Genomic DNA, 25,408 nt, shown 5'->3' with positions numbered 1-25,408 from the left:
GTTTATTATTGTTAAATAAATTTAATTATCACGTGTTTCATTAACAAACAATAAATATGGAAGAATTAAACATATGTGTTGAACGTATGATTTATTATTATAAACTAATCATCACATGAGTTGTTGTAGTTAAAATGGGAGATCTTATGAAAAGACAATTCAGCATCCTAGATTTATCTGGAAAGAAATTTTTGGAATGGAAAGTGGATGCCATGATGAATTTAAAAGCTCAAGGGTTGGAGTACACTGTTAAAGATAATAAAAGTCCCTCTGGTCAAACAACTGATACTACCACTTCTACCATAACGGTTGAAAAACCTGTTATTGAACAAGAAAAGGCAAAAGCCTTAGTGTTACTAAGGCATCATTTACATGAAGGCCTTAAAACTGAGTACATGATGGTTGAAGATCCCAAAGAATTATGGGATTGTCTTAATGAAAGATTTGGACACCACAAAAGGGTGCTCCTTCCTAAGGCATTATTTGACTGGACAAATTTACGATTCCAGGATTTTAAATCCGTAATTGATTACAATTCAACCATGCATGAGATAGTATCTATATTGAGATACTGTGATCATCCAGTCACCGATGAACAGATGATTGAAAAAACACTCACTACCTTTCATGCAAGCAACATACTGTTGCAAGAACAATATCGCGAAAGAGGTTTTAAAAAGTTTAATGAATTAATGAGTGTATTGCTTGTTGCGGAACAAAATAGTGATCTTTTGTTGAAAAATCATAATCTTAGACCAACTGGGTCTTTGGCCACTCATCATGAGGCAAATGCAACAAGTTCTTATCCACCCGAGGCAAATGCTACACGAAGAGGTGGACGTGGAAATTACAATGGCCGTGGAAGAGGCCGTGGAAATTATCGCGGACGAGGCCGAGGACGTGGTAGAAATAATTTTCAAAGAAACAGTAATTTCAAAAATTTTGAAAAGCAGAAGGGACAGTCATCTGGAAGCCACAAACAAACTCCTTCAAAAGGAAAAGACACATGTTACAGATGTGGCATGACAGGGCATTGGGGACGTACTTGTCGTACGGCCAAACATTTAGTAGACCTTTACCAAGCTTCTGTAAAAGGCAAAGAGAAAAATCCAGAAGCAAATTATGTTAATGAAGAAAATGCTCCTTGCCCTACCCTTGATGTGTCAGATTTTTTAATGGACAATGCTGAAATTGGAAATGATTTCATCTTCAGAGAAAATAACAATGCTTAAAAATCTATCTGCTAATGTAATATACACTATGTTTTAATATATTTTCTGTTTATGTACTGTATTTTAAAACGTCTAGTCATGTACTCTTAATTTCTATCATCAATAAAGGTTTGTATGATATTATTCTAAACTAATCTCATATTTATTTTATGAAGATATAGATATGCCTGAAGTTGGTTCCGAATATCAATGCCTTTTGGACAGTGGAACAACACACACTATCTTAAAGGATAGGAAATATTTTTCACAACTAAAATTGTTTCAAGCAAATGTAAATACTATTTCCGGGTCAGCAAAATTAATTGAAGGATCTGGAAAGGCTTGTATAATGCTTCCAAATGGAACAAAATTAACGATCAATAATGCTTTATACTCGAGTAAATCTCGAAGAAATCTCATAAGCTTTAAAGATGTACGCCAAAATGGCTATCATTTAGAAACAATGACAACAGGTCAAAAGGAGTATTTATGCTTCACGGCAGGAAAATCTGGCAAGAAACACATTTATGAGAAATTGCCAGCATATTCTTTGGGATTATATCATATAAACGTACGACCTGTGGAAATCAATATGGTATCTAACCAGAAGTTAGATGACAAACATTTGATTATTTTATGGCATAATCGGTTGGGACATCCAGCAACTGGGATGATGCAAAGAATAATAGCGAATTCAATTGGACATTCAATAAGAAAAGTCAAAATTCCTCGATCGGATGAATTGACATGCTCTGCATGTTCACTTGGCAAGTTAATAATAAGACCATCTATGAACAAAATTGCTATTGAGTCTCCAAAATTCTTGGAAAGAATTCAGGGAGATATTTGCGGGCCAATTAATCCAGCATGTGGACCATTTCGATATTTCATGGTTTTAATTGATGCTTCTACACGATGGTCACATGTAAGTTTGCTTTCAAGCAGAAATGTTGCCTTTGCAAAATTACTTGCCCAAATTATCAAATTAAGAGCACAATTCCCAGATCATACAATAAAGAAAATAAGACTCGACAATGCTGGGGAATTTACATCCCAAACATTTAATGATTATTGTATGTCAATCGGAATTGATGTTGAACACCCAGTAGCTCATGTTCACACACAAAATGGTCTAGCTGAATCACTAATTAAGAGATTGCAATTGATTGCAAGACCATTATTAATGATGTCAAAATTGCCATCATCTGCTTGGGGACATGCTATAATACATGCAGCAGCACTAATTAGATTGAGACCTATAGCTTATCATAAATTCTCACCACTACAACTTGTTTGTGGTCGAGAACCAAGTATCTCACATCTAAAAATCTTTGGTTGTGCTGTATATGTTCCCATTGCTCCACCCCAACGAACAAAAATGGGTCCACAAAGAAGGCTGGGAATTTATGTTGGGTTTGAATCCCCCTCTATAATTAAATATCTTGAACCATTGACTGGTGACTTATTTACGGCTAGATTTGCCGACTGTCACTTTAATGAAGCAGTATTCCCAGCCTTAGGGGGAGAGAAAGTGGACCCACGCAAGAAAGAAATAGAACTTATTTGGAATGCAACACAACTGTTGATGTTAGACCCACGAACAAATATGTGTGAACAAGAAGTCAAGAAAATTGTTCACTTACAAAGTGTTGCAAACCAATTGCCTGATGCATTTGTAGACACAAAGAAGGTGACAAAATCACATATACCAGCAGAAAATGCCCTTGCCCGTATTGAAATCCCAACTGATAATAAGGCCATTGAGAATGAATCCCACGCACGCAGAAAGCGTGGGAGACCACTTGGTTCAAAAGATTCTAAACCAAGGAAATTGAAAAGATTGGATGGAATAGAAAATGAGACTAATGATATTTCCCCGTCAGAAGGTCAAGAAAGACCAAATGTGGATAAAAGAAAAGAAAATGATGATAATCCAAAAGGGGACGAACAAAAAGACAACCCTACGGGGAATGAACAAGATGTTCAAAACATCGATAACAATGAAATTTCAATGAATTACGTCTCTACCAAGACTCATTGGAATAGGAAAGATGTTATCGTGGATGAAATATTTGCTAATTCCATCGCAATCGACATTGTGTCTGATGAAAATGATGTTGAACCAAGAACAGTGGAAGAATGTCGACACAGGATTGATTGGCCAAAGTGGGAGGAGGCAATGCTGGCTGAGTTGAAGTCACTTGAAAAACGAGAAGTTTTTGGAAAAATAACTCTTACACCAGCGGGTGTAAAACCCGTTGGATACAAATGGGTATTTGTGAGAAAACGTAATGAGAAAAATGAGATAGTTAGATACAAGGCAAGACTTGTAGCCCAAGTATTTTCTCAAATTCCAGGGATCGATTATGAAGAAACATATTCTCCAGTAGTTGATGGAACTACATTGAGATTTCTGGTAAGTTTGACAGTCACAAAAGGGCTGCAAATGCGATTAATGGATGTAGTGACTGCATATTTGTATGGGTCACTCGATACAGACATTTACATGAAAGTCCCCGAAGGACTAAAACTACCAGAAAACCACAAACCTAGACAATTACTTTCCATAAAACTAAAAAGGGCACTTTATGGATTGAAACAATCTGGAAGGATGTGGTATAATCGTCTTAGTGAATACCTTATGAGAGAAGGGTTCAAGAACAATCAAATTAGTCCTTGTGTTTTCATAAAGCGATCACAATCAGGATTTGCTATTATTGCAGTTTATGTTGATGATTTGAATATCATCGGAACCCCAAATGAACTTGAGAAAACTGCAAAATACTTGATGAAAGAGTTTGAGATGAAAGACCTTGGAAAAATTAAATTTTGCCTTGGATTGCAAATTGAGCATTTGAGTCATGGTATTTTTGTTCATCAATCAAACTATACAGAAAGAGTTTTGAAAAGATTTTTCATGGACAAAGCAACTCTAATCAACTTCCCAATGGTTGTTCGTTCTTTGAATATGAAAAACGATCCATTCAGACCCCGAGAAGAAAATGAAGAAATTCTGGGTCCAGAAGTACCATACTTAAGTGCAATTGGAGCCTTAATGTACTTAACTAACAACACTAGACCCGACATAGCTTTCTTTGTGAACTTGCTAGCCAGGTACAGCAATGCACCGACATACAGACATTGGAAAGGAGTCCGACACTTACTCCGATACCTACGAGGGACACAAGACCTTGGTTTATATTATGAACCGAAACAAGATGCTGCTCTCATTGGATATGCAAACGCTGGATACTTATCAGATCCTCAAAATGCCAAGTCACAAAATGGATATTTGTTCACTTATGGCGGCACGACAATATCATGGAAATCAACAAAACAGACATTGATCGCTACATCCTCAAATCATGCAGAGTTGATAGCCCTTTATGAAGCAGGACGAGAATGTGTATGGCTGAGGTCGATGATTAGTAATATCCAAAAAGAGTGTGGAATGAAAGCAATAACAGAAAACCCAACCACCAGCTTTGAAGACAATACAACATGCATTGCTCAAGTAACTGAGGGATATATTAAGGGAGATAGAACAAAACATATATCCCCAAAACTATTCTTCACACATGATCTGCAAAAGGATGAGGAAATAGATATCCAGCAAATTCAGTCTTGTGACAACCTTGCCGACCTGTTCACCAAATCACTTCCTTCTAAAAAATTTGAGCAATTAGTTCACAAAATTGGAATGTGTCATCTTCGTGAACTATGTTGAAATCAGGGGGAGTATTATATACACTGCACTCTTTTTCCCTTCGATCAGGTTTTTATCCCACTGGGTTTTTCCTGACAAGGTTTTTAATGAGGCAGTATATCAAAGCATATAATGTTTTTCTTTAAGGCAACTCATACCCCATTTCATGCGAACTTCAAGGGGTCGTGTTGAGAAAGCGCCAAAATGAAGTTCACATAATTGTAGCATGGTAACTTGTAGCTCACCACATGCATTTATTATGGACAATACTTTGTCTAAAAGTACAATCATGTATAATATTTTAATGGAAATATTTGCCTATAAATAAGTTCACCATCTTGTGAACTATGGATGTAGTAAGAAGAAGAAAATAACACCGACTCTTCCTTTTGTTCTTTTGATCATTTCTATCACCATCATCATAAACATACAATATCATCCTATAATTAGAAAATCATCTTTTAACAATTCGGAAATTTTCAACTTTTTTTTTCGTTAATAACATTATATTTGTGTAGTGATTTCCCCTGTGATTAGATGATGGGATTAGTCAAGTATTTTGGGTTTAGGGCGAGTTTATCCCCAAACTTAGACCCAGACTTCAGACTCTGTCACATTTTGAAATTTGGGTGTATTACACACAACACTCCACACACTATTATATTGAAATTTTGAAGCGTACAGTGTATGGTACAATGCACATGATTCCGATAGCTTCAATGCTTCATTGTATCCACTTTTATTTTTGTATTTAGCGTAACAACCTACAAATTTACCAAGTGCACTATTAATTCCCCACCAATGTTGTTTGCCAGAATTTGCCTCCCTCATTACTTGATTTTCTTTTTTTTATTTTCGTTGTAAAAAACTGCAATCTTCTCCCAATATTGCTCTGATTTTTGTGCTTTACCATTGACATTATCTTTGGTAGTATTTAACCAAGAAATGGCAAGGAGTGTTTCAACTTCGATCGACAAACTCAACCCTTTTTTATCCCCCTTTTGAGTTGATTTGCGGCGTGCCGGTCTACGAGTGGTAGTCGTAACATCAACATTATCCGATTGAAATGAAATGTCGGATGTTGATTCACTACTAATGGATGTCATACAAGGTTGCTCAATATTATTTGTAGGAGTAGACTGATAATTTTGAGATTGGAGAAATTGGTCAAATTTTGCACTTTTCCATAACCCATATGTGAGTTCGATGAATTATGAGAATGATTTTGTTGAGATGAATTCATAATGGAATATAATTGAGGATTATTTTGTAATAGAGATAAAAGAGAATTCAAGTCGAAATTTTGTGGAGGATCCATGATTTTTTTTTTATGGGAGGAAATTTTTTGTAGTTGCAATATATCAGTTGGTGCACATACAAGTAGCCGTCGGAATATATATACAAATTACTCATGCAAGTAGCCGTTTATTCTTGTGAAGTTTGGATTGAATTGCATGTTAGGTGATGAGATGGCAAGAATTGGTTGGCTAATCTCAAAAATGTTGTAGCAATTTTGGTCACATGCAAGTCTGGAGAAGAGTTTTAATTTTACAAACTCACTCCAAGACTCACATGAATCTTGTACCACATTAACGCTTGAGTCTTGATTGAGACTCTACTCAGGACTCAGGTTATCAATTGTTCAATTTCAATCAAATATTCAGACGAATTAAACAAAAATCGTCCTTATGGCAACAACAAATTTATATCGTATTTTCAAAAAGATGTATATTCCTATAATATATGTAAGATATCCTACAATATTTGATATGCCGTATTTTCAAATCAATCCTCCGTTTATTTGATTCAATTGGTTACTTGTATGTATTTGTAAATTCAATTTCTTTTTCTTTTTTTTTTTGTTTTTTGAAAAACTTGTAAATTCAATTTCTTTCGTAGATGTATGCATAGTTTTTAATGAATTGAATTTACTATCAAAAAAATAAACATGCTTGGCATTCTTCAGATAATGGCCTATTGATATTTCAACATATGAAGTGAGCAAATAAATCAACAAAATGAATACGAGATTTGAAGAGAGTTCTAGCTTTACCATATTTGTACTGGCCATTAATTAAGATTCTTTTTACATGAACGAGCACCATAAGGTAGATAGATTAAGCTCAAAATAGGTAATTATCAATTTCATTGTTCATAAATCCAAGGTTGTTAGGATCGGGATCCTACCTTGGATTGATGAGGAGGGGTGGGATCGAATCGATAGAAACGGATCGTAGGATCGTAAGATCCTACTTAATAATGAATAATATTATATATAATGCTATAAATTAACTTAAAAATATTTCTTATAAGGGATTTCAATGCAGACATTGATTTGCTAAAGAAAGGTCGATCTTCATTTAGCTTTGTCTATATGGTAGTTAGAAAATTAATAACACAAGTTTAAATTAATAAATTATGTGCAAATTTGTCAAGAATAAGACCTTAACTATGACAATTGCAAGTTGTCAATTGATAATATCATATTAATGTCTCGAATTTGCTAATTTATTAGCGATAATTATTGAATACATTAAATTTAGGTGCATATAACCTAATGAGTAATAAAAAATATGTCAAAATAAATCAAAGTCTCATATTATAGTAAAATATTGGATCGGATCGTAGGATCGTATTAAAATCGTAGGATCGTGTTGAGATCCTACCACTCATAATTAATATCGGAGTAGGATCGTAAGATCCTACAAACTTTAAGATCCTACCAAAGATCCGGACCGATCACGCAATTTTGGATCGTAGAATCGTAGGATCATAAGATCCGGATCGGGATTTTAAGTTGGGAACTACAACAGACGGATGGATAAATTAAACATGCAATTCTGCAAGTACTCGCCTTCCCCATCACCTATTTCAACTACAGAACTACATATGTACATTATATATACAATTGGCATGAGCCTATATCAAACATGATGAAGATTTTAGCAAAACTGTACATTGTGCAAAGATTAAAACCATGGATGCCAAGTTGGGTCCATCATGCACAAATTTCGAGGGCTCAATGCAGCTTCTACGAGCTCTGCCACACCCCTTTGAACCGACTGCGGGGGGTCCATGGCATTCTCATCCTGCAATCCAACACAAAAGAACAATTTAGTAACTTAACCAAAGGAATGAGGGATTTCCCAACAAGCACAAGGAGATACACGTAATGGAGACTCCAGGTTAAAAGATTCAGCCATGAACACAAGTACAGTAAGGGAAGTTGTAAGGAGAACAAGCTCACATCCAAGAATATACTAGTATAAAAGAAAAGGGAATACATTCTATCTTAATATCCTCAATCTGAAAGCTTTTGCATATGCAATGAGCTCTTTCGTCTCTTTTTTCTTTCTACATTGGAAAACATTAGCAAACTTATGAGATGGATGGAGCATATATATGCAAAACATATGTCTGAAAGTATGACATGTTACACACCTACTCTCCTAGTAATGTTACCTAGCTTCAAACTCATCTTTATATTCACTACCGATCCAACATATTAACAAAGATCAAATGCTCATGCAAATAATCTATCATTCAACTTTATCAGTCCAGTATCTTCTTGTATATGCTGAAAAATCTTCTAAAAAAGGGATGAAAACCTGTCCCATTACCTCATCAGTCAAACTTTGGGGTGCTATTACATTGATACGACCAATAACATGCTCGACATTTGTTGTCACCTTGTGCTTGAAATCTGCTGGACTTAGACCACCACCAGGAACAGGAGCCAAAGGCATTCCAAGTGGTCTTCTCCAAGACCATGACAGCAGCTCATCACGGAAAAACATAGCCAAGTGATGCCACATATGCTGGTTTTGCTGCATATTACACATAATTTTGAGTAAAGGCATCAAATCTACCATAGCATAATAATTGCACACAATATCTCCCATGTCATCCTGCTAATTTCTAAACTTCATTATTTAAATCACTTTTTTGTTTAATATACAACATCACTTCATTATTACAAGTAATAAACACAAACAAGAAAGTGAAACAAATGTACTGCATATTCTTTCATAGTTCCCTGGTGATAATATAAACAGATGAGTAGATTTCTTACCTTTGGGGTTATAACAGCTTGAGATGCAGCACACATTGCAGAGATGATGAGTCCCTCCACACCAAAATGAGAAAAGAAAGCCTGCATATTTCTAGTGAGACGGAATGGCACAGGCTCATTGAATTCAACCATCCCATTAGCATCATATGCTGGGTGGAAATCTGTCTGAAAAATCTTGCCCGTGTTCTTAGCAAATAGAATTTTGTTAGGGGAACGCCCCCCAATTTGCAGCATGTATGAAATGAAACACGAGAGAGCCAACTGGGTCGCAAATTGTTTTTTAAAAGCCCACATATGGTTTCCATTTAGCAAAGTCTTGTATATGAATTGTGACAATATGTTATCAGGCACACGACTCCTTGTTACTTCATTATAAGCATGGAGGCGGAGATCAACAATAGCTTCTGGTGATATTTGACCAGCCATAGCCGGGTTAAGCTGCTCCTTAAAAATGGTAATGGGAAGATCTGCTTCACGGTCATTTCTTGCACAATGGTTCTCATAAACCTCAAGTAATGTACTGTACATCAAATCATCTTCTACCATGCGAACCTGATCCAAAGCAAACAATACAAAAGTTAGGGTGGATGATAGAAGCAACAAATTTCAGGAACAAATCCCTAACAAGCCAATGCTATAAATTAAGGGGCCAGCCATTTGCAGCTTTCAAGAGAATGTATCTTAAGGATTTAATCACAAGCAACTTATTAGTACCTCTACTCCGTATAAGATAAGAAAAAATAAACTGGTGAAGATAAAATCACCTGAGACCAAACAGGTATTATGATTGGGGTATGGATGCAGATATGCCGCCTTCTAGACTCCTTGTGCTTATCAAACATGCGATTCATCACACGGAACAGTTGAAGCATGCGTTCATCACTCCTAGCATTTGGAGTAAGGGATGTTTGGACAATAAAATGACGCTGTGAACCATCTGATCCAATTAGCGTCAAGCGACGGAAACTACTACCATGCCTTCGTACAATTGGAATATCGGGGCCAACCCGATCTAACTTTACTGTATGATCAGGTGCAATTTCCTACGATTATGGAAAGGAATCAGTTGACAAATTAAGGAGAAAAAAACAGCAACGCACAATTAGGGGGAGGCAATGGAGGAAACTATGACAAAAAAATTACTGGCACAGTGAAATTGATATAGAAAAAAGTTGATTCTCGGCTAGGTCATGCCGTGTATTTCTTATGAGTATTGTCCATACCTGATCAGTAAAATACTGCCCAGGAACCTCAACATCAACAACATGGAAATCACGTAAAACCCTGCTTTCCTCTTCAAGCTTCAGCACAGCAGGAAATCTGTCTTCAACGTTGCTTTGCAGAACATTTTTCCAATGCTTCAATCTCTCAGTGAGTTCAGAAAGTGTTCCTGGGAAGGTAGTAGCGTTATCTGGATCAAGATCACGTTCAAAATCTTGCTTGTACTCTCGCACAAATTCAACATGCTTGTTCACAGCATCAGCTGAGAAGCAAGCCCTACAGACACCAGAAAGCTCCTTCCTAAGAGACTGAGGAACCTCTGCAGTAGTTGCAGTAGGATATTTATAACACCGATGAAGCAGAGCATTAACTACTGCTAGAAGTCTCTCCTCTGGCAAAGTGACAAACCTAGATCCAATCTCTGTGAGCAAAATCTGCCAAATGTATTGTATATTAAACAAAAACAAAATTAGAAACCTTGAAAAACTTATATGTCAAACGCCAGGAGCACATTAAAAAGGAGCTTGGAAGCAAGAGAAACACATCATTACATAAACCATGATGCAGGCAGGGACAGTGTAACACCCCAATCCTTAATTGGGGTAGAGCCAATTGTCACAAAATGTGCATCTAGGACCAACAACTGTGTTCATAGACCAACACAAGATCAGCAAATTTTGTCCTCACCCATATGCACCCTATGAGCATCATCACTCATGAAATGAAAATATCTCATCCCTCTCTCTACTATTTTCACAGCACATGAATAATGGCATGAAATATACAATCGGATGGTGTACAGCATCACATGAGATAATTTTGTATCATAAGTAGAGTCCATTGACATGAATTATGGGCAAAACATCACACAATGACATAAAGTTTATCTATGAGTGTTGACGAGTTAAAATAAAGGTGATGACTAATAAATATAACTCTTTAAAAGTAATAATAGAGAGTATTACAGCACGAGTACTGAAAACAATGAAAAGTAATCAGAAAACAGTTGCAAGCTAACAACCTTAAATAGAGAGGTAATTTGAGTGCAGCACATATTATGTCAGATAAATGATTAGTGTCTACAGAAACATAATAAAAGCATAAAATTATGCACCTCAAGCTCGCTGGCAAGATTAGTATGCTTGCTCCTGAGAGCCTCCATTATATCCTTTGCAGCATCAAAAGCACTGGCAGCAGAAGCCATCAAACTCATAGCACCACTACGCCTTAGTGCATTCTGACCACCATCATTGATATTTGACGAATTGTGTGGCAGATGTGATTCACTACCGGATGCAGTGCCTCCTTCCCCAGCAGCAGATCTCTCTGACTCTTGCCCGCTTATAATTCCACCATCATGAGAGTTGATACCACTACCAGATTGAGACACCTGATGAACCTGATTCTCTGATGATATAACACCGTGGTTTTGCATTCTTGTAGCCCCATCATTCAAACTAAGTGAATTAGGACCACCAGCAGAAGGGTTCTGCTGCATTCTGTTCTGAGCCATAGCTAATCTCCCAATTTCGGATTTATTAGCAGCATCACGGCGCTCAAGTAGATATGTGCGCAGCCAATAGTACAAAGCCTGAAATTCAAAGAAAAATAGTTACACGACCATGGAGAACTTTTTGACCGTTTCATCTTTATTATTTATGTTTCTTTAATATCTAAAAGGGTCGCAGAAACTTGCCTGTGGATATACTGTGGCAATTTTCAGGAGGACAAGCTTGCAGTGGGGGGCTTCTGTCCGCTGCAATGAAAGCAGCAATTGAGGAATCCAGGAAAGCCATACCCAATGAGGTATTTGATCCAGATATTTGTCAAATGCTCTTCCAGCAGGTTCATTAGGGGTATCAAAGCTGAGAAGGTAAAGAACACGAGCTAGATAGCTTCTTGAGTTGGGAATACCAAATTTGATACCTTGAAGAAAACAACTAACAGCATACTCCAGCCAAATTTCATCATGTGTTTCTTTATATGCCTAAATAAAGAGCAGAAAATTGTACACAATAAGCAACAATGTATAAAATATACATATTACAAGCCAAAAATAAATATCATACCATGTCACAATAATTTCCCCAACTAATCCATCCTTTTGGCAGGTTTTTGAAAAGACTGATGGCATTAGAATACTCTCGATTAGCAGTTTCACAGTCATTTAGCTTTAATAAGAAGTCTCCCTTCAGACGAAAAATTTCTGCTTTGTGCTTGACAGGAAAATATTCAAGATTGGTGCTATTGATCAAATTCAACCCACTGGTTACTTCTCCCTTCATTTCAAGATAAGCTTTTGCTTGTTCTCTGATTTTAACAAAGGCCTCCTGTAGGAATACATAAAAAAAAAAGCAAGTCAGTAAGATGACAGCATCCCTCCTATCTAATATTGCAATGTACAGATCCATATCGAGGATAAACTTTAATACACAGGAATTACAACAGTCACAATGCCTTCAAGATCATCTACATTGATTATACGTGGAGGAGTCATGGGGGCTCTCTCAGTCTCTCCTCCCATGATCCCCAAAAACCCAAATGAAAGACTACTTAAGAAGGTCATTAAATGAGTTTGATATATTTAGGCCAAGTATCATCCCTGGGCAATGCTTCCTGACTCAAAATCATGAGAACTTCAATATACTCAATGAGTGGAGTCGTGAGTTTTTTACTCAATATAAATATAGTGACCAACATATTTTGTACAGTAAAGATCCTTCATTAGGGTTACCTTACCAGTAAATCAGTAATAGGCAAAATGATGACACGGTCAGAATATTTGACCAAAATGAGGTGGCGAAAAGAGAAAGCAAGAAGGGAAGAGAGGTGGGGGGGGGGGGGTGACTTCAAAGATTAAGGTCACCATCAATAATAGTCACAAAGCCATCAAAAGCGATTATAACTTCACATACCTGCACCTCCATAGTAGAGTGGCCATACATTTTTTCAAGTATGGTGACACACACATCATAAAGCCCCTGTTTACGAGAAATATAAGCAAGCTTATTGACATTCCATGCTTTGTCACGATAGCCAAGGTGATGAAGTTGAGGATTGGTTGAGCCAAAATCTTTAAAAGCATCTATGACAGCATTGTATATTTCATTTCTCCATTGCAACAAATCATACCAAACTGTCATGTTATCCCATTCATTCGGTGTCCTCAATCTCCAAGTCTCAAGAATATCTTTTAGATCTGCATAAATTCCCCCATGTCCACCACCAGAAGAGTTCCCAGCATGTTTGTTTCCATTTGCAATATCTACAAGAATTCTAGCAGATTCCTGAACCTCAACTAGCTGCTGAAATTGCTGCAGAAGGGGTATCCTAGCATGCACAGACATTTCCGGCAATTGCCACCACTGTTCTAAAGCAAGGTCAACACCTTTCCCAACAATATTTTCCGCATCTCCGACACCGTTAACATTTTTGTCATGGAGTGCAAAGTAGGCCTGAATCACTCTGAGCTTCGGTGTTTCTTCTACTTGAGCATTAGGGATAACATGATCTTTCATATAAGCCCAATCAGGAACTTTCCATAGACTATCGAGTAAGATGTCATAATTTTCAATGGACTTCCCAAAATCTGCCAGGGCCTCCCATTGACTAAGCTGGCCAGCACAATAAAGCCATTGCTCCTCCCATAGGCACATCTCAGCCTTGGGAACAGTGTTATTATAGGTCCCTTGAGTTGCCTTAACCATAGCCTGATAAAACAGGCTTTGAGCACGCTGCCAGTATCCATGTTGCACAAGTGAGAGCCCAGCTCTAGTTTCAGCTGTAACAGACCGCTTCTTCCATAACCCACACCTCATGTCCTCTTCGTTAAGCAGACGATATAGCTCAGCAAGACATTCAGAACACTTGGTATCATTCATGAACAGCATGACATGACTTTCTAGCAGGGCCAATGCAATATGCCAAGCATTGTACGTCTTTCCAATATATTTAATAAGTTCACTAGGCATCCGAGGTTGTGGATGGCTAAGCTGAAGTCCTTCCAAGAGAGCTTGCACAACATTTGGCCTATGTGTTTGTTGTTTCTTGTGACAATCCTTTGATAAGAGAGCAATCATAGGCTTAGCTAGAGCAACCTGTTCGTCTTTGTTTAAGCTCACCCAGACTATAGGAAATACCAACACCCACAAATGATATGCAACATTTGCATCTGTGTGAGCAAGTTCTTTCAGTGGCACAAGAAGATCAGCCACCTGCAAGAAAAGATAGATTTGAATTAACTTTGCTCTAATAGCATAAATAACTACCATATTCTGGTTTATGAAGCAGTAGCAAACTCAGTTTCATAGACAGATTTTCTTGTAAATCTTGAGTAAAGGTACACAGAAAAGGACCAAGCAGGGTGCATGCACAGATCAACATGGATTTTGCTCTTGTAACTTACATTGCTACCTTTTCCATTATTATCCTAAATGGCTGTATCTCAGCAGTTTTTTTTTTCCCCCCTTATGATTCTGCTGATACTATTGCTGCTGCCGCTAACTATTATTGTCATTACTGTAATTTTGGCTATTGTTATACTTCCTACGTTCCCCTAATATTGCAACAAGATAGGAAGACACGGAATAAAAGATGAGAGATATAGTAAAAAATAAAGATAGGGACCCATGTGAAGAGAGAGAGAGAGAGCATGTGCAAATATGGTAATGTTACAATATTTGTAAACTTCCTAAAATGGTTATTGTTGCGATATTAGGGGAATGGAGGTAGTATTTGCTAATTTTTCTTGGCAATTTATATACACAATGATACTGTATATTTTTTGCCACTTTGATGTTTCTTCTATTGATTAATTTTCAAATTTTGGAAATAAAAAATGTAGAATCTGTCAGAGACCTATTTCCAAACAGTCTTTGACTAATTAGGAATAATAGTATGCCTCTCAAGACCTCACTAGACCAAATTTGGTGGAAATCAAGCTTAGCTTTTGTCTTATATTTTCACATTATATTAATAGACGTACCAAAGGAAAGGAAACAAGAGTAATAATGGAAAATCACATGAAGTGCTACTTGAGGCAGCAGAATCAGAATCAAAGAGAGAAAAAAAAGCTAAGAAAACTGGCGAGAAAGAACAAGAAATGAAAAAAGGGATGTCAGCTGGTAGGCCAGCACTTAAATTGTTTAGTGATCGGAGGGCTTTCCAGCCCAGGTGACAGGTAAGGCCTCAATCCTTCAGTGGAAGGCTAACAAGATGGGAGAAGATATTGCAATGAAGAAGAAAAGCATGACTTGAGTGACTTCAGTGGTGCCAGAAAAAGGGGCTAAGGCTTCCCATATAGCCAGTTCAAGGCTTAAACGTAAAAAAGGACAAAAGAGGTGAATGAATATATGCCAATGAGTAACCTAGTGAAAATTAAAAGCCACAGGCAGAGTCACATAAACCCATCAGATAACCATCTAGATTAATAGCCACAATAAACTGTAAAAACAAAACTAATTTGTAGGCATAGAGCTAAACAGAAAATAGCGAAACAATAACCCAAGTTCCAATATCAGGGTCCCACCTGTAATTATATAAGCTAAAGGATGTCGAGTTTTATAGAAAAATAAGCTTCCAGCAAACATACTGCAGAGTTGGTAGGAGAGGGGGCAACCGACCTGTAGTCTGCTCATCTTATTCAGAAAATGAGCATGCTTGTTAACAAGCCCTTCAAATGTCAGTGGAACAGGATCTGGAACTTCAGCAACCTGGTGCTGCATTGCAGAGCCTTCAGGACTATTATTTGACGTAACAAGAGGCTGCAATCTCGCAGTGTTAGGAGCAAGTGTAATGGACTGATCCTCCACCAACAGGGCAAGAAGAAGATCAAGGCCTTGTTTAAGCCAAAAGACATCACTTAAAGCATCCCAGTCCTGAATTTGAATGATGTAATGCAACCTAGCAAATAACGTTTTTCCAAGAGATTCATGATAAAGCAAAAAATACTTCTTTCTAGTTTCAGGATCCTTTGCCCTCAAACCAAGCATGTACTGCCTTTCTACTTTCTGAAATACTTCTTGCCGCAAGGGAAGAGGATATCTGCAAAGGATGACATCGTTAATAGATATGTTGCAATTACCTGGCTACCTGCTGAAAAGCGAAAACTGATGGTAAATACATACCTGTTTGAATCGGCACAGATTCCATAAAGAAGTTCCAGGTACTTCTGGTCCCATTCTTCAAGTTGACTTGGGGAAAAATTCTGTTTGTCAACTTGGGAAAGCTTTTGAAGAAAAGAAACCGTATCTTTCGGATTAAGAAAACTAGTCATCGTGCCAGATGCAGTTGGTTTACTGAAGTCATCCTCGATCCACCCTTTTATCACATCCAATATACAAAGTAGAACACTTGCATCAGTAACCTTCTCTGAGAGAAGAGCATTCAGAATTTGTGTAATAGATCTTTTAAAATCTGGCACAAGCATGACTCGTTCACCAATAAGTTTCAAGACCAATTTTATATTAGAGATGACAGCTCCTACATCAGCACCATGACGAGATGAGGTCACTGAATCTGGATCCAGTCTTTGACCCTATATTGAAAAAAACATATCACCAGCATGAATGCTAATATATGGAGTATGGCCAAGTAATCAATAGTCAATAGGACATCAAAAGTACTGCACAAATGAGCGAGAGATAAAAGATAGGTTCAGAGGGGAGGAGGTTAAAGGAAAAAACAGATACCTGTCTAGCTTGAGTACCTGCAAGTGATCCCAAATCACGTGCCAGGCGCTGAAGTATTCGGACCAACAAGGAAGGATCAACTAAGTTCTTTTGCACCTCCATCAAAGTCTTAATGACCAAAAGCACAAAGCTGATAGAACTGGCCACTGTATCATCTCCAGATGTCTGAGGAGCAGTGACAGCTGCAATTTGTTTCTCTATCAATTCTTGAACTTTCTGGTACAATATCTTCACTTCAGACGGAGTGCTGGTTGAATCCATGGGAAATGTGAGAAAAACAATCTTCAGCAACGAGCACAATGACCTCCCGGCATCTAACATCTTGTATTTAAAACATGGTTCAAGAATCTGCAGCAAATTGAAGTAATATATCAACAAAAAGAATAAAGTTACAAAGTGATAATTACAACGAACCAATAAAGAGAAAAAGGGTGTAACAACTATATTACTTGGGATATCTGGCTAATGTTATTTTTTATGAATAATTGTGCCTGCTTTTCCAAAACTTTGTTCATAACATCCAAGCCCTGAGCAAGAGCAGTGGAAGGATCTTTTGATTGAGATGGCTGAATACTGCTGAGCAACTTCTCAAGATAATTAAATTTCACATTAGCATGTGGCCACACTTCCAAAGCTTGTGAGAGTAGATCTAGAGCCTGTTTGTACATTAAACTTGCTTCCCTGTCTTTGGGCTCTATCACCAGGGCCACCTGGTTCATAAAATAGCAAGACAATGGTATGACAACTGAGGATAACATGTGAGAAGAATAAAACCCTAACTTTTGTGATCCAAAACATTGTATAATCATGAGATTGACGAATGTAGTATTACGATAGACAGTAGAACTAGCGTAATAAACTGAATAGAAAATTCGCAGCTTTCCTTTTGAGTAAGGTGCTTCCTGGAGAAGGTAGTTCGAGAAAGTTAACTAACACACAAATACATATCCATTGAATTGGTACTTTTCTCAAATATGATACCTTAATGCCACATCACTAGGGCCAGAAACATAGATTCATGGTCAGCAAACACAGTCAAGAATCAATGTGAAAGCTCCAACCAAGTTCACATTAGGAAAAACGATTCTACAACATACTTTACATATAATACAAATTCCAAAAAGAAAGAAAGCTGTATGAAGAACATCCCACCAAAAGGCACCAACAATGATAAATTTATAGGAGAAGATGACATGAATTTACCATATACTTCAATTATCTGCATTCAAGCTTCCTAGATCACCAAAAAAAAAAAAATTGAAAAACACTACTGCATTCCATATTAGATTTGCTAATCCCAGCACCCGATCAAGAAAACAAAAAAACTTTCCATCCTAATTGGTCGTTCCTTATCAAAGTGGGGAAATTGAATGGCATTCCAAATATGAGCAAAAATATTCTTACACTTCCATTTTTTTCTAATAGTTACTTTTGCCTCCGTTCAAATAGTTTCGTACAAGAATAACTTACAAGTTTTTACTAAATCATTATAAATTATAACCGATTGAAAGTGTAACCTATCAGCAATTATCGCTAATATTAGCATTATAAGAACCAATAAAAAAGTCAAAGCATGGTATAAAAGAGTAATCATGACAAATAAAATAGGACAGGAGAAGCAAGCACGATGAGGCACCCAAAGAAGTCAAATCATAGATAGAGTGACAAGAATCAGATAATGCATGGAATCATCAGAAAGGCCATGTCACAGAAGGTTTACCCTAATCAAAAAATTAATTATCATTTCTTCCATTGCAGCATTTGGCTTGAACTCCTCATCTGCCTGCGTAGCAGAACCCGGGGTTCCAATGTTAGGAATGGAAGCAGCCCCTGGCGGAGATGTAACAGAAAAGGATTGGATTCCAGGTTCAATCTTTACACGCTTACTCGGATCCTCAGGAACTGTTGATCCCTCTGTGGAACGTTTGGAGTCGACACCAGCCATACCGGAACTTAAAACATCAGAATTTTGGGTTGAAGTATCGGTCCCAGCCACAGCCTTCATTTCACTTTGTCTCTGTCTCTCCCAATTCACAACTAACCCAGCCAATTCAATAGCAAGACGCCGATTCTCTGCAGTCGTTGTGTAAGGCAAACCTAGTCGACTAAGAGAATTTACCATTTGAGGTACAAACTGTGCTCTGCAGGCATAAAAAAGATCTGAATGACGGACAATGAGCTGGAAAATGTGAATCAAATTAGGAATTGAGTGGCCTTCTTCAACAAGGATTTTCTTAGTATATCGTATCCAAATTGGCATACGATTATCTCCAGGAGGTAATCTTCGTGGTAATGCTGGCATCAATATATCCAATGCTTGCTTCACCAACATCTTATGCTCTGGTTGGCAAGTTCTCAGAAGCGCAACAAACACCTGATTTAAAGCACAGGAAAAAAATGGCATTTAAAGAGCTACGGAAATATAGATAAATTGGGGATTAGATTTTCAGCCAAGACCTACTGTACTCGGGTATCCACTAGATAAATAAAAGATCCTCCAAAGAAAATCCCCCAATCATGCATGAAGTTGTAATAAGAAAGAATTCTGGCAAAGAATAAAATAATACTGCACTACTATTAAAAGCTATAGCAAGAGTATTATCACTTTAGTGTACCTGGAGTATGATTTTCTCTGGGGCCTGATAAGCTTCTAAGAAGTGACAAACATTGACAAATGCCCACTGTTTACTAGCACTGTCTTCACGTTTAAGATGATTCCAACCAAACTTAATAAGCTCTTTTCTATGCTGAACAAGGTCGCCTTGAAGATATTTCAGAAGCAGTGTGGCAAGCTGCAAAAGCTCTATGCGTAATGGTTCATCATATTCAGCAGAAACCTGTACAAGATCCCAACATAGACTATTCATTAAAGAAATTAACTTCTTAATTGTTACACAATACCGCATACCGCATACATAACAATGCAACAGTATAATCAATACAACATTCATCATTAGGCACCAGCCAGGAACAGACTATCACCTCTTCAGGAGGATCAAGAAGTTTATCAACGATTGTTTTAATAATGCTTGGATCAACAACCTCCCAACTTTGACCATTCTGGAAGGCATGAGCTAACATCGGCAAAATAAGCATTTGCATTATCACCACCACGTGTTCATGACTCAGTTGTTTTGACTGGAAAATGTCCAAAAAGTGCAACAGAAGTGTTTTCTTCAAGTCGGGTGAATATCCCTCTGCAACCTGGACAAGAGCTTAAAAATTAACATAGGATGAAAAGATAATAGAGAATAAGATATCAATTTCTTTAGACAGTATAAAACAGCTGAAAAGAGAAGTAGGAGCATCTAATAGACTAAAATTTCGTTCACTTTCCAGGATAAAAAAAAGAGGATGCAATACTTCATAAAAATAAGACACCCTTTATCGGAGCAAACTTACCTCAATGATATAAAATTCCTTCAAGAAAGTATAATCAATGCGTGAGTGATATAAAAATATGGAAAGAATATCAAATAGCACATTCACTTCAGTCTTGTCATGCCGCAAATAATTCAAAAAGCATTTCACAAGCCATTTGCTTTCTTTGACCTGCACATGAATTCCAGAACGCCTTGTTACAAAATAACTCTAAAGCAATTCAGCGACCAAAAGAATATAAACAGCTGTTATTGTCCCAGAATACTTTCCGTACGGATACCTAAAGGACTACAACAACTAAACAAAGAATACTGAAGAAAACAATCATCAAACTCCAGACACATACACTCAGAGAAAACTATCATCAGCATAAATGTATCCTAGAAAGTAGAAACCACAAATTCCACCGTCAGCAACAACTGCACTAGAAAACCAGTAACTCTGCTAAGCGCACTAGCTGTATCCAGCCCTGAGAATAATGATCCCGTAAACTTAGAAAACTTATGCAAGCAACATCAAGTTATCGGAATAATGACAAAATGAGACAGATGCTCCCATGGCCTAAACTCCTAACCATGCAAATTGAGAAGAAGAGAAGCTCAGCCAAACATAAAGAGTATTAAATGCTACCACACCCCACAAAACTTGCATAGATAAGATGAATGAAGTAGCATTGGTGTAAGCAGCTCCATGAAGAAAGCAGCTGCCACCAAAATTTAAAGCCTATTCTTTTTTCATCCACACATCGTTAAAGATAGAGGCATGAAAATTAAAAAGACTTCAACATAATAACACTACAAATACACCAAAAAACCCCTCACCTACAGTCCTACACATTACCCCCCCCCCCCACCCCCAAAAAAAAAGGAAAAGAGAAAAGAGGGAAAAAAAAAAAAAAAAAAAAAAAACCCTTACTTGAACCAGGTTCAACTCCTGCTCTTTATTCAAACGCGCAACTCTCGCAGGTGACTTCCAAACTAATACAAGAGCATCAAACAAATTTCGGTTGTTCTGCAGCCAAGTGGGCATCAATTTGACCAGAGTTTTGATCAAAGCAAGTCCTTGAAAGAATGCATCTGGTGAGCCACCAGTGCTAGCTGAAGGTACACTAGAGCTTTCAGAAGGAGGAGCAGCATGGGCTTCATCACCCGGCTGAGTGGAAGGTGTAGCAGTAGATCCTGAAACAGTTGGTTGCTCTGATTTTGGCAGAAACTCGGGAAATGCACTTGCTATTATTTTCTGAGGTGACTTTGCAAGTTCCTCTCTTAGGGGTTGTCCAGCATCAGACCTTATTATATACATAAACCTAAATACAAAAACCAGCAATGATTCATCATTCAAGATAAAAAGCCAGCAACAGATCAGCAAGCAAAGTGAGAATAATAAATTTACCGTCTAAAATATTGTGGCTGACTCAATCGAGCGAGGAAGTATTCAACAGCAGCTGTTGGATAGCGATTTAAAAACTTTGTAAGTGGAAGACGGTACGGACTATTAATCTCACTGTAGAATTGTCCAGGTGGGAGAGCCCCTTCCAAGTCAATAGTTAGAGTAACAAGTTCATCAAGGAACTTTCCTGCAGCGCTGGGGAGAAGGTGAAACAGCTCGATAATAGCTGAAATAAACAGAGATATTTGATCATATTTTTTTTAAAAAAAAAAAAAAAAAAAAAAAAAAAAAAAAAAAAAAAAAGGTGAATAATAAGGAAAATTATACTTTGAATTAGACAATCTTTCATTTACCTGCAGCAATCTTTGGTTCTTCACCAGCCTTCCATGATTTCTGGCTCTGTGCAAGTTTTTCAGGCTCTAGCCATTTCTTAAGATGCTCCAACAGTTTACCACCAAGGGTAACATTAAACCAGGTAGATAAAAGTTCAAGCAGGCGGGCAAGACCTTGCAACAAAGGCATACTGAGATTTTTGGTATATGCCAAGTTGACTAAGATGGGTCTGAGGCTGGTCTGGAGAAGTTCTTTGGGCATCCTCTGTTGCTGAATAACCTAAATAATGAAAATCAAAAAAGAAAAAGGAAATGAGGAAGAGGCAAAATTAACGAACAATGTGATATTACACCTAAGCATCTAAAGAGACCCCCATCATGGTCAGCATCCGATAAGGTAGGGTAAAGTTGTTGAACGTATAAAGCCTAACCCCTTTCAACGGAGACTTTAATCTTATTCTACTTTTGATCATAAATACAATGAACACTGTCACAAATGAAAACATTGCTCTGAAAAAATAAAAAATAAAAAATCAAGACACAAAATTCAACTCAGTTATTGTGTCATATAACCAAAAGAAAATGCTGACTTGATTCAGGTGAATCTAAATTTTAACACTGATTCACACAAATTATCTCACTTAAAGAGGAAACCTAACTATAAATAGCTAACCAAAGATGAATGGTGTGAAAGCATTAGCTCTTATATGAAATGAAAATTTAGTCTTGGCTATTTTAGAAATAATGATGTCATCCTACAATGACCCTCATAAGGCAAATAGTACAGACTACAGATGTAATTCTATGAATACTCGGGTGCTACCATTTAAATTGGAGAACCAGCTTAAATCGATGAACAATCAAAAACTCTCTTTACAGTAACCCTTGCAAATAAAAATAGAGTAGACTATATACAATGATGTTATATTAATGAAGATTAATTTATAACTAAATCATTGAATTAAAAGCCTTTCTTCGATACAAAATTTGGTATTAGCCTTTATTAATAAACAAAAATGAAAAAATTCCTTCTTATTCGTAAAAATAGAGGTGACATTCCTTCTAATTCGTAAAAATAGAGGTGTAATGTTTTCCATTATTCTTCTAAGAAGTCTCAAAATGTTTTCATGCTTTCTACAGTAGCATTAATTAATTATACAGAATATTAACCGTTTCCAACAATAAATCAAGATACAACTTGTTATTACATGTCCAGCGCTCCTATATATGCGGGCAAACGTGTCTTTACTTTTGACTGGTTCTATTAGGGGCATGTTTTCTTGACAGTCAGGTTATGCAAACAAACACAATTTCTTGGAAATGAAATTAGCAGAAGAGTAACATTAATATTCACATTGACCAAATTTCAGTATTTTCAACGGTTACAGAGAGAAAGCTTCACAAAATTTTTAAGTGCGCACAACCAAATTAACAATTTTAATATAGAACAATTATGGGTCATGTATAACAAAAACACAAATCCACACATGTTTCGTGACTCAGAACAGAGAAAAAAAAAAAAAAAAGTCAGAGACAGAAATATCACCATGTGGCAGTCACAATGTCTGGCATACACAGAATATAGAAAAAACCTATATTCTAGTAATCTAAATCAATGTTAGAAACGTAAGTCCACCTAATCCAATGTAACTCGATCACTCATCACAGTATCAAACCAGACATCACAGTATCATGATCGGACTAGGAAAGAGCATAAGTACCTGTCTCAGGCCTTCCTTGGCAACAGCAACAATTTCTGGTGTACGACATGTCAGGGACTTGAAGAACATGGATATGATCTTTGAACGCAATTCAGCATGATTTGCTGTCTTGAAATCTGCCCAGGCCATTGCAGTGCAAAGTAACTCAATGCAAGCTGTGCGAAGCTTATTCAAAGATGTAGCAACTTTGGGATTCATAAACTTCACAACCCACACAGTCTCATCAGCCTCAGCAATATGCAAAGCTTCTTGCAGGAAACTAACTAATTCTGGGGTCAACTTCAGGAGAGGCGGCCTTAAGGCCAAACAGAAATTTAATGCAGTAACTGTTCCCACCTGCATGCAACAAGAAGGGATTATCAATAAAACCACTTCAAGGATAAAATAGACAAGCCAAGTTTACCTGTTGATCAACCGTCTTTGAACGAAGAGGACGCATGATAAGGGGCTGAAGTAAAGGTTGATACAGAGGCTCAAGCAATTCAGACACCTCACTACCCGTCCGACTAGCAAGCAAGGCTAAACATGACTGCACAGTTTTCCTCACATTTATTGATGCATTTGCATTAAAAAGCTCTGACGCAAGATATTCAACAACACCATGGAAACTCTGCCTCCGGGATTCACTGTTTGCTTCATCAACATTGTTCACCACACGCAGCACCTGCATTAAAACCTGGCTTGTTTCTTCCTGCTCCTTATTTGCATATATAGGAAGCCTTTTCAGGACATATATCAAACCTCGAACGATTTTAACTTGAAAGTGACAAAGAGTCTCAACAGTGACCTTCCCCACCAAGGCCCCCAGTCCTGCAACACCTCCCATTTGAGCTTGCCATGTAACTCCATAACATAAATGCAATAGACGGGGCAAAAGTTGCTCAAAAATAGGGACACGAACACTAGGTGGTGGAGAGTATACAGGATTCATTGATGGGCTAGAGACAATCATAGGTGTTGCAGGACCTCCTCTTGACATTAGCACATCATTGTGCCTTGAACGAGCCAGGAACAGAAGGGATTCAGAAAATATGTTTAATGCGTTCAGAGCAGCCTTTGCTTGCAGCCTGTTTTCATCTGCTAAAACATCAACCAAAGCATCTAAAAATATTAAGGGATCCAGCTCTCTAAGGTTCGATCCTGTACTTCCTCTAGGCCTAGAACTTATATTTGTATTTGACGAAAGCGTAGGACCCCCAACTGTAGATGTTGTAGAAGTGTTGGTAGAGGAATAATCAACGTGAAACATCAGAGCAAAATGACGACAGATATTAACTACAAAATCATCCTCTGAGTCAAGAAGATCTGGTTCAGCACTAGATGAGATGACAGTCATTAGAAGACTCTTGAAAACAGACTTCTCAGCCATAAGCTGAGTCTTTGTCTTTACACCATACTCTGCCTGAAATGAAAATTCATTTAATAATAATAATAATTAAAAAAAAAAAAATTGATATCCTACCCAAAGAAGATAGACTAAGGGTAGCAACTACCAACTCTCTCACCCCCATCCCCACCCCCCTAACTATACAACTTAATGAAATAAAACTGTTCAAAGGACTTCATACAGTCAATGAGATTGAGGTACACAGAATTTGCACATTCAACACTTGCAAAAGCATGCCTTTAAAAAACAGATGAGAGTATTAAGAATTTAAGATAAGGTCTTTGAGAGGGGGGGTATTT

The 25,408-nt window shown here is 37.3% G+C and overlaps 2 protein-coding genes across 3 annotated transcripts in view; one reads left to right on the top strand and one right to left on the bottom strand.

The window, feature by feature from the left end:
- The first annotated feature begins 134 nt into the window (after window positions 1-134).
- LOC110694776 lies at window positions 135-1,232 on the top strand. The gene has a single exon (XM_021871947.1). It carries the CDS (start codon window positions 135-137, stop codon window positions 1,230-1,232), a length of 1,098 nt encoding a protein of 365 aa, XP_021727639.1.
- A 6,259-nt stretch (window positions 1,233-7,491) lies between these two features.
- The window catches only part of LOC110694693 (transformation/transcription domain-associated protein-like), a 28,688-nt gene continuing 10,771 nt past the window's right edge, over window positions 7,492-25,408 (bottom strand). For both annotated transcript variants that reach the window (XM_021871860.1, XM_021871861.1), the window contains exons 14-35: window positions 24,126-25,124; window positions 23,723-24,058; window positions 22,023-22,281; window positions 21,673-21,895; window positions 21,196-21,586; window positions 20,302-20,451; window positions 19,882-20,103; window positions 19,515-19,736; window positions 18,620-19,273; window positions 17,349-17,609; window positions 16,900-17,247; window positions 16,336-16,745; window positions 15,832-16,252; window positions 13,126-14,424; window positions 12,280-12,540; window positions 11,907-12,197; window positions 11,325-11,801; window positions 10,213-10,644; window positions 9,754-10,032; window positions 8,990-9,541; window positions 8,538-8,744; window positions 7,492-8,006 (exon numbers count right to left, since the gene is read on the bottom strand). In XM_021871860.1, coding sequence (XP_021727552.1) covers window positions 7,887-8,006; window positions 8,538-8,744; window positions 8,990-9,541; window positions 9,754-10,032; window positions 10,213-10,644; window positions 11,325-11,801; window positions 11,907-12,197; window positions 12,280-12,540; window positions 13,126-14,424; window positions 15,832-16,252; window positions 16,336-16,745; window positions 16,900-17,247; window positions 17,349-17,609; window positions 18,620-19,273; window positions 19,515-19,736; window positions 19,882-20,103; window positions 20,302-20,451; window positions 21,196-21,586; window positions 21,673-21,895; window positions 22,023-22,281; window positions 23,723-24,058; window positions 24,126-25,124 — 8,814 coding nt within the window. In that variant the 3' untranslated portion in view covers window positions 7,492-7,886. The remainder of the gene's footprint in view (window positions 8,007-8,537; window positions 8,745-8,989; window positions 9,542-9,753; window positions 10,033-10,212; window positions 10,645-11,324; window positions 11,802-11,906; window positions 12,198-12,279; window positions 12,541-13,125; window positions 14,425-15,831; window positions 16,253-16,335; window positions 16,746-16,899; window positions 17,248-17,348; window positions 17,610-18,619; window positions 19,274-19,514; window positions 19,737-19,881; window positions 20,104-20,301; window positions 20,452-21,195; window positions 21,587-21,672; window positions 21,896-22,022; window positions 22,282-23,722; window positions 24,059-24,125; window positions 25,125-25,408) is intronic.

This window comes from Chenopodium quinoa, unplaced genomic scaffold (assembly GCF_001683475.1).
Source record: "Chenopodium quinoa cultivar QQ74 unplaced genomic scaffold, ASM168347v1, whole genome shotgun sequence".
Lineage (NCBI taxonomy): Eukaryota > Viridiplantae > Streptophyta > Magnoliopsida > Caryophyllales > Amaranthaceae > Chenopodium > Chenopodium quinoa.
The sequence above is the reverse complement of the archived record's forward strand: the minus strand, read 5'-3'. Positions and strand labels throughout refer to the sequence as shown.

What these genes read in the sequence shown, in the direction of transcription:
- LOC110694776 (XM_021871947.1), top strand. Translation starts at nt 135, where the DNA reads ATGGGAGATCTTATGAAAAGACAATTCAGCATCCTAGATTTATCTGGA.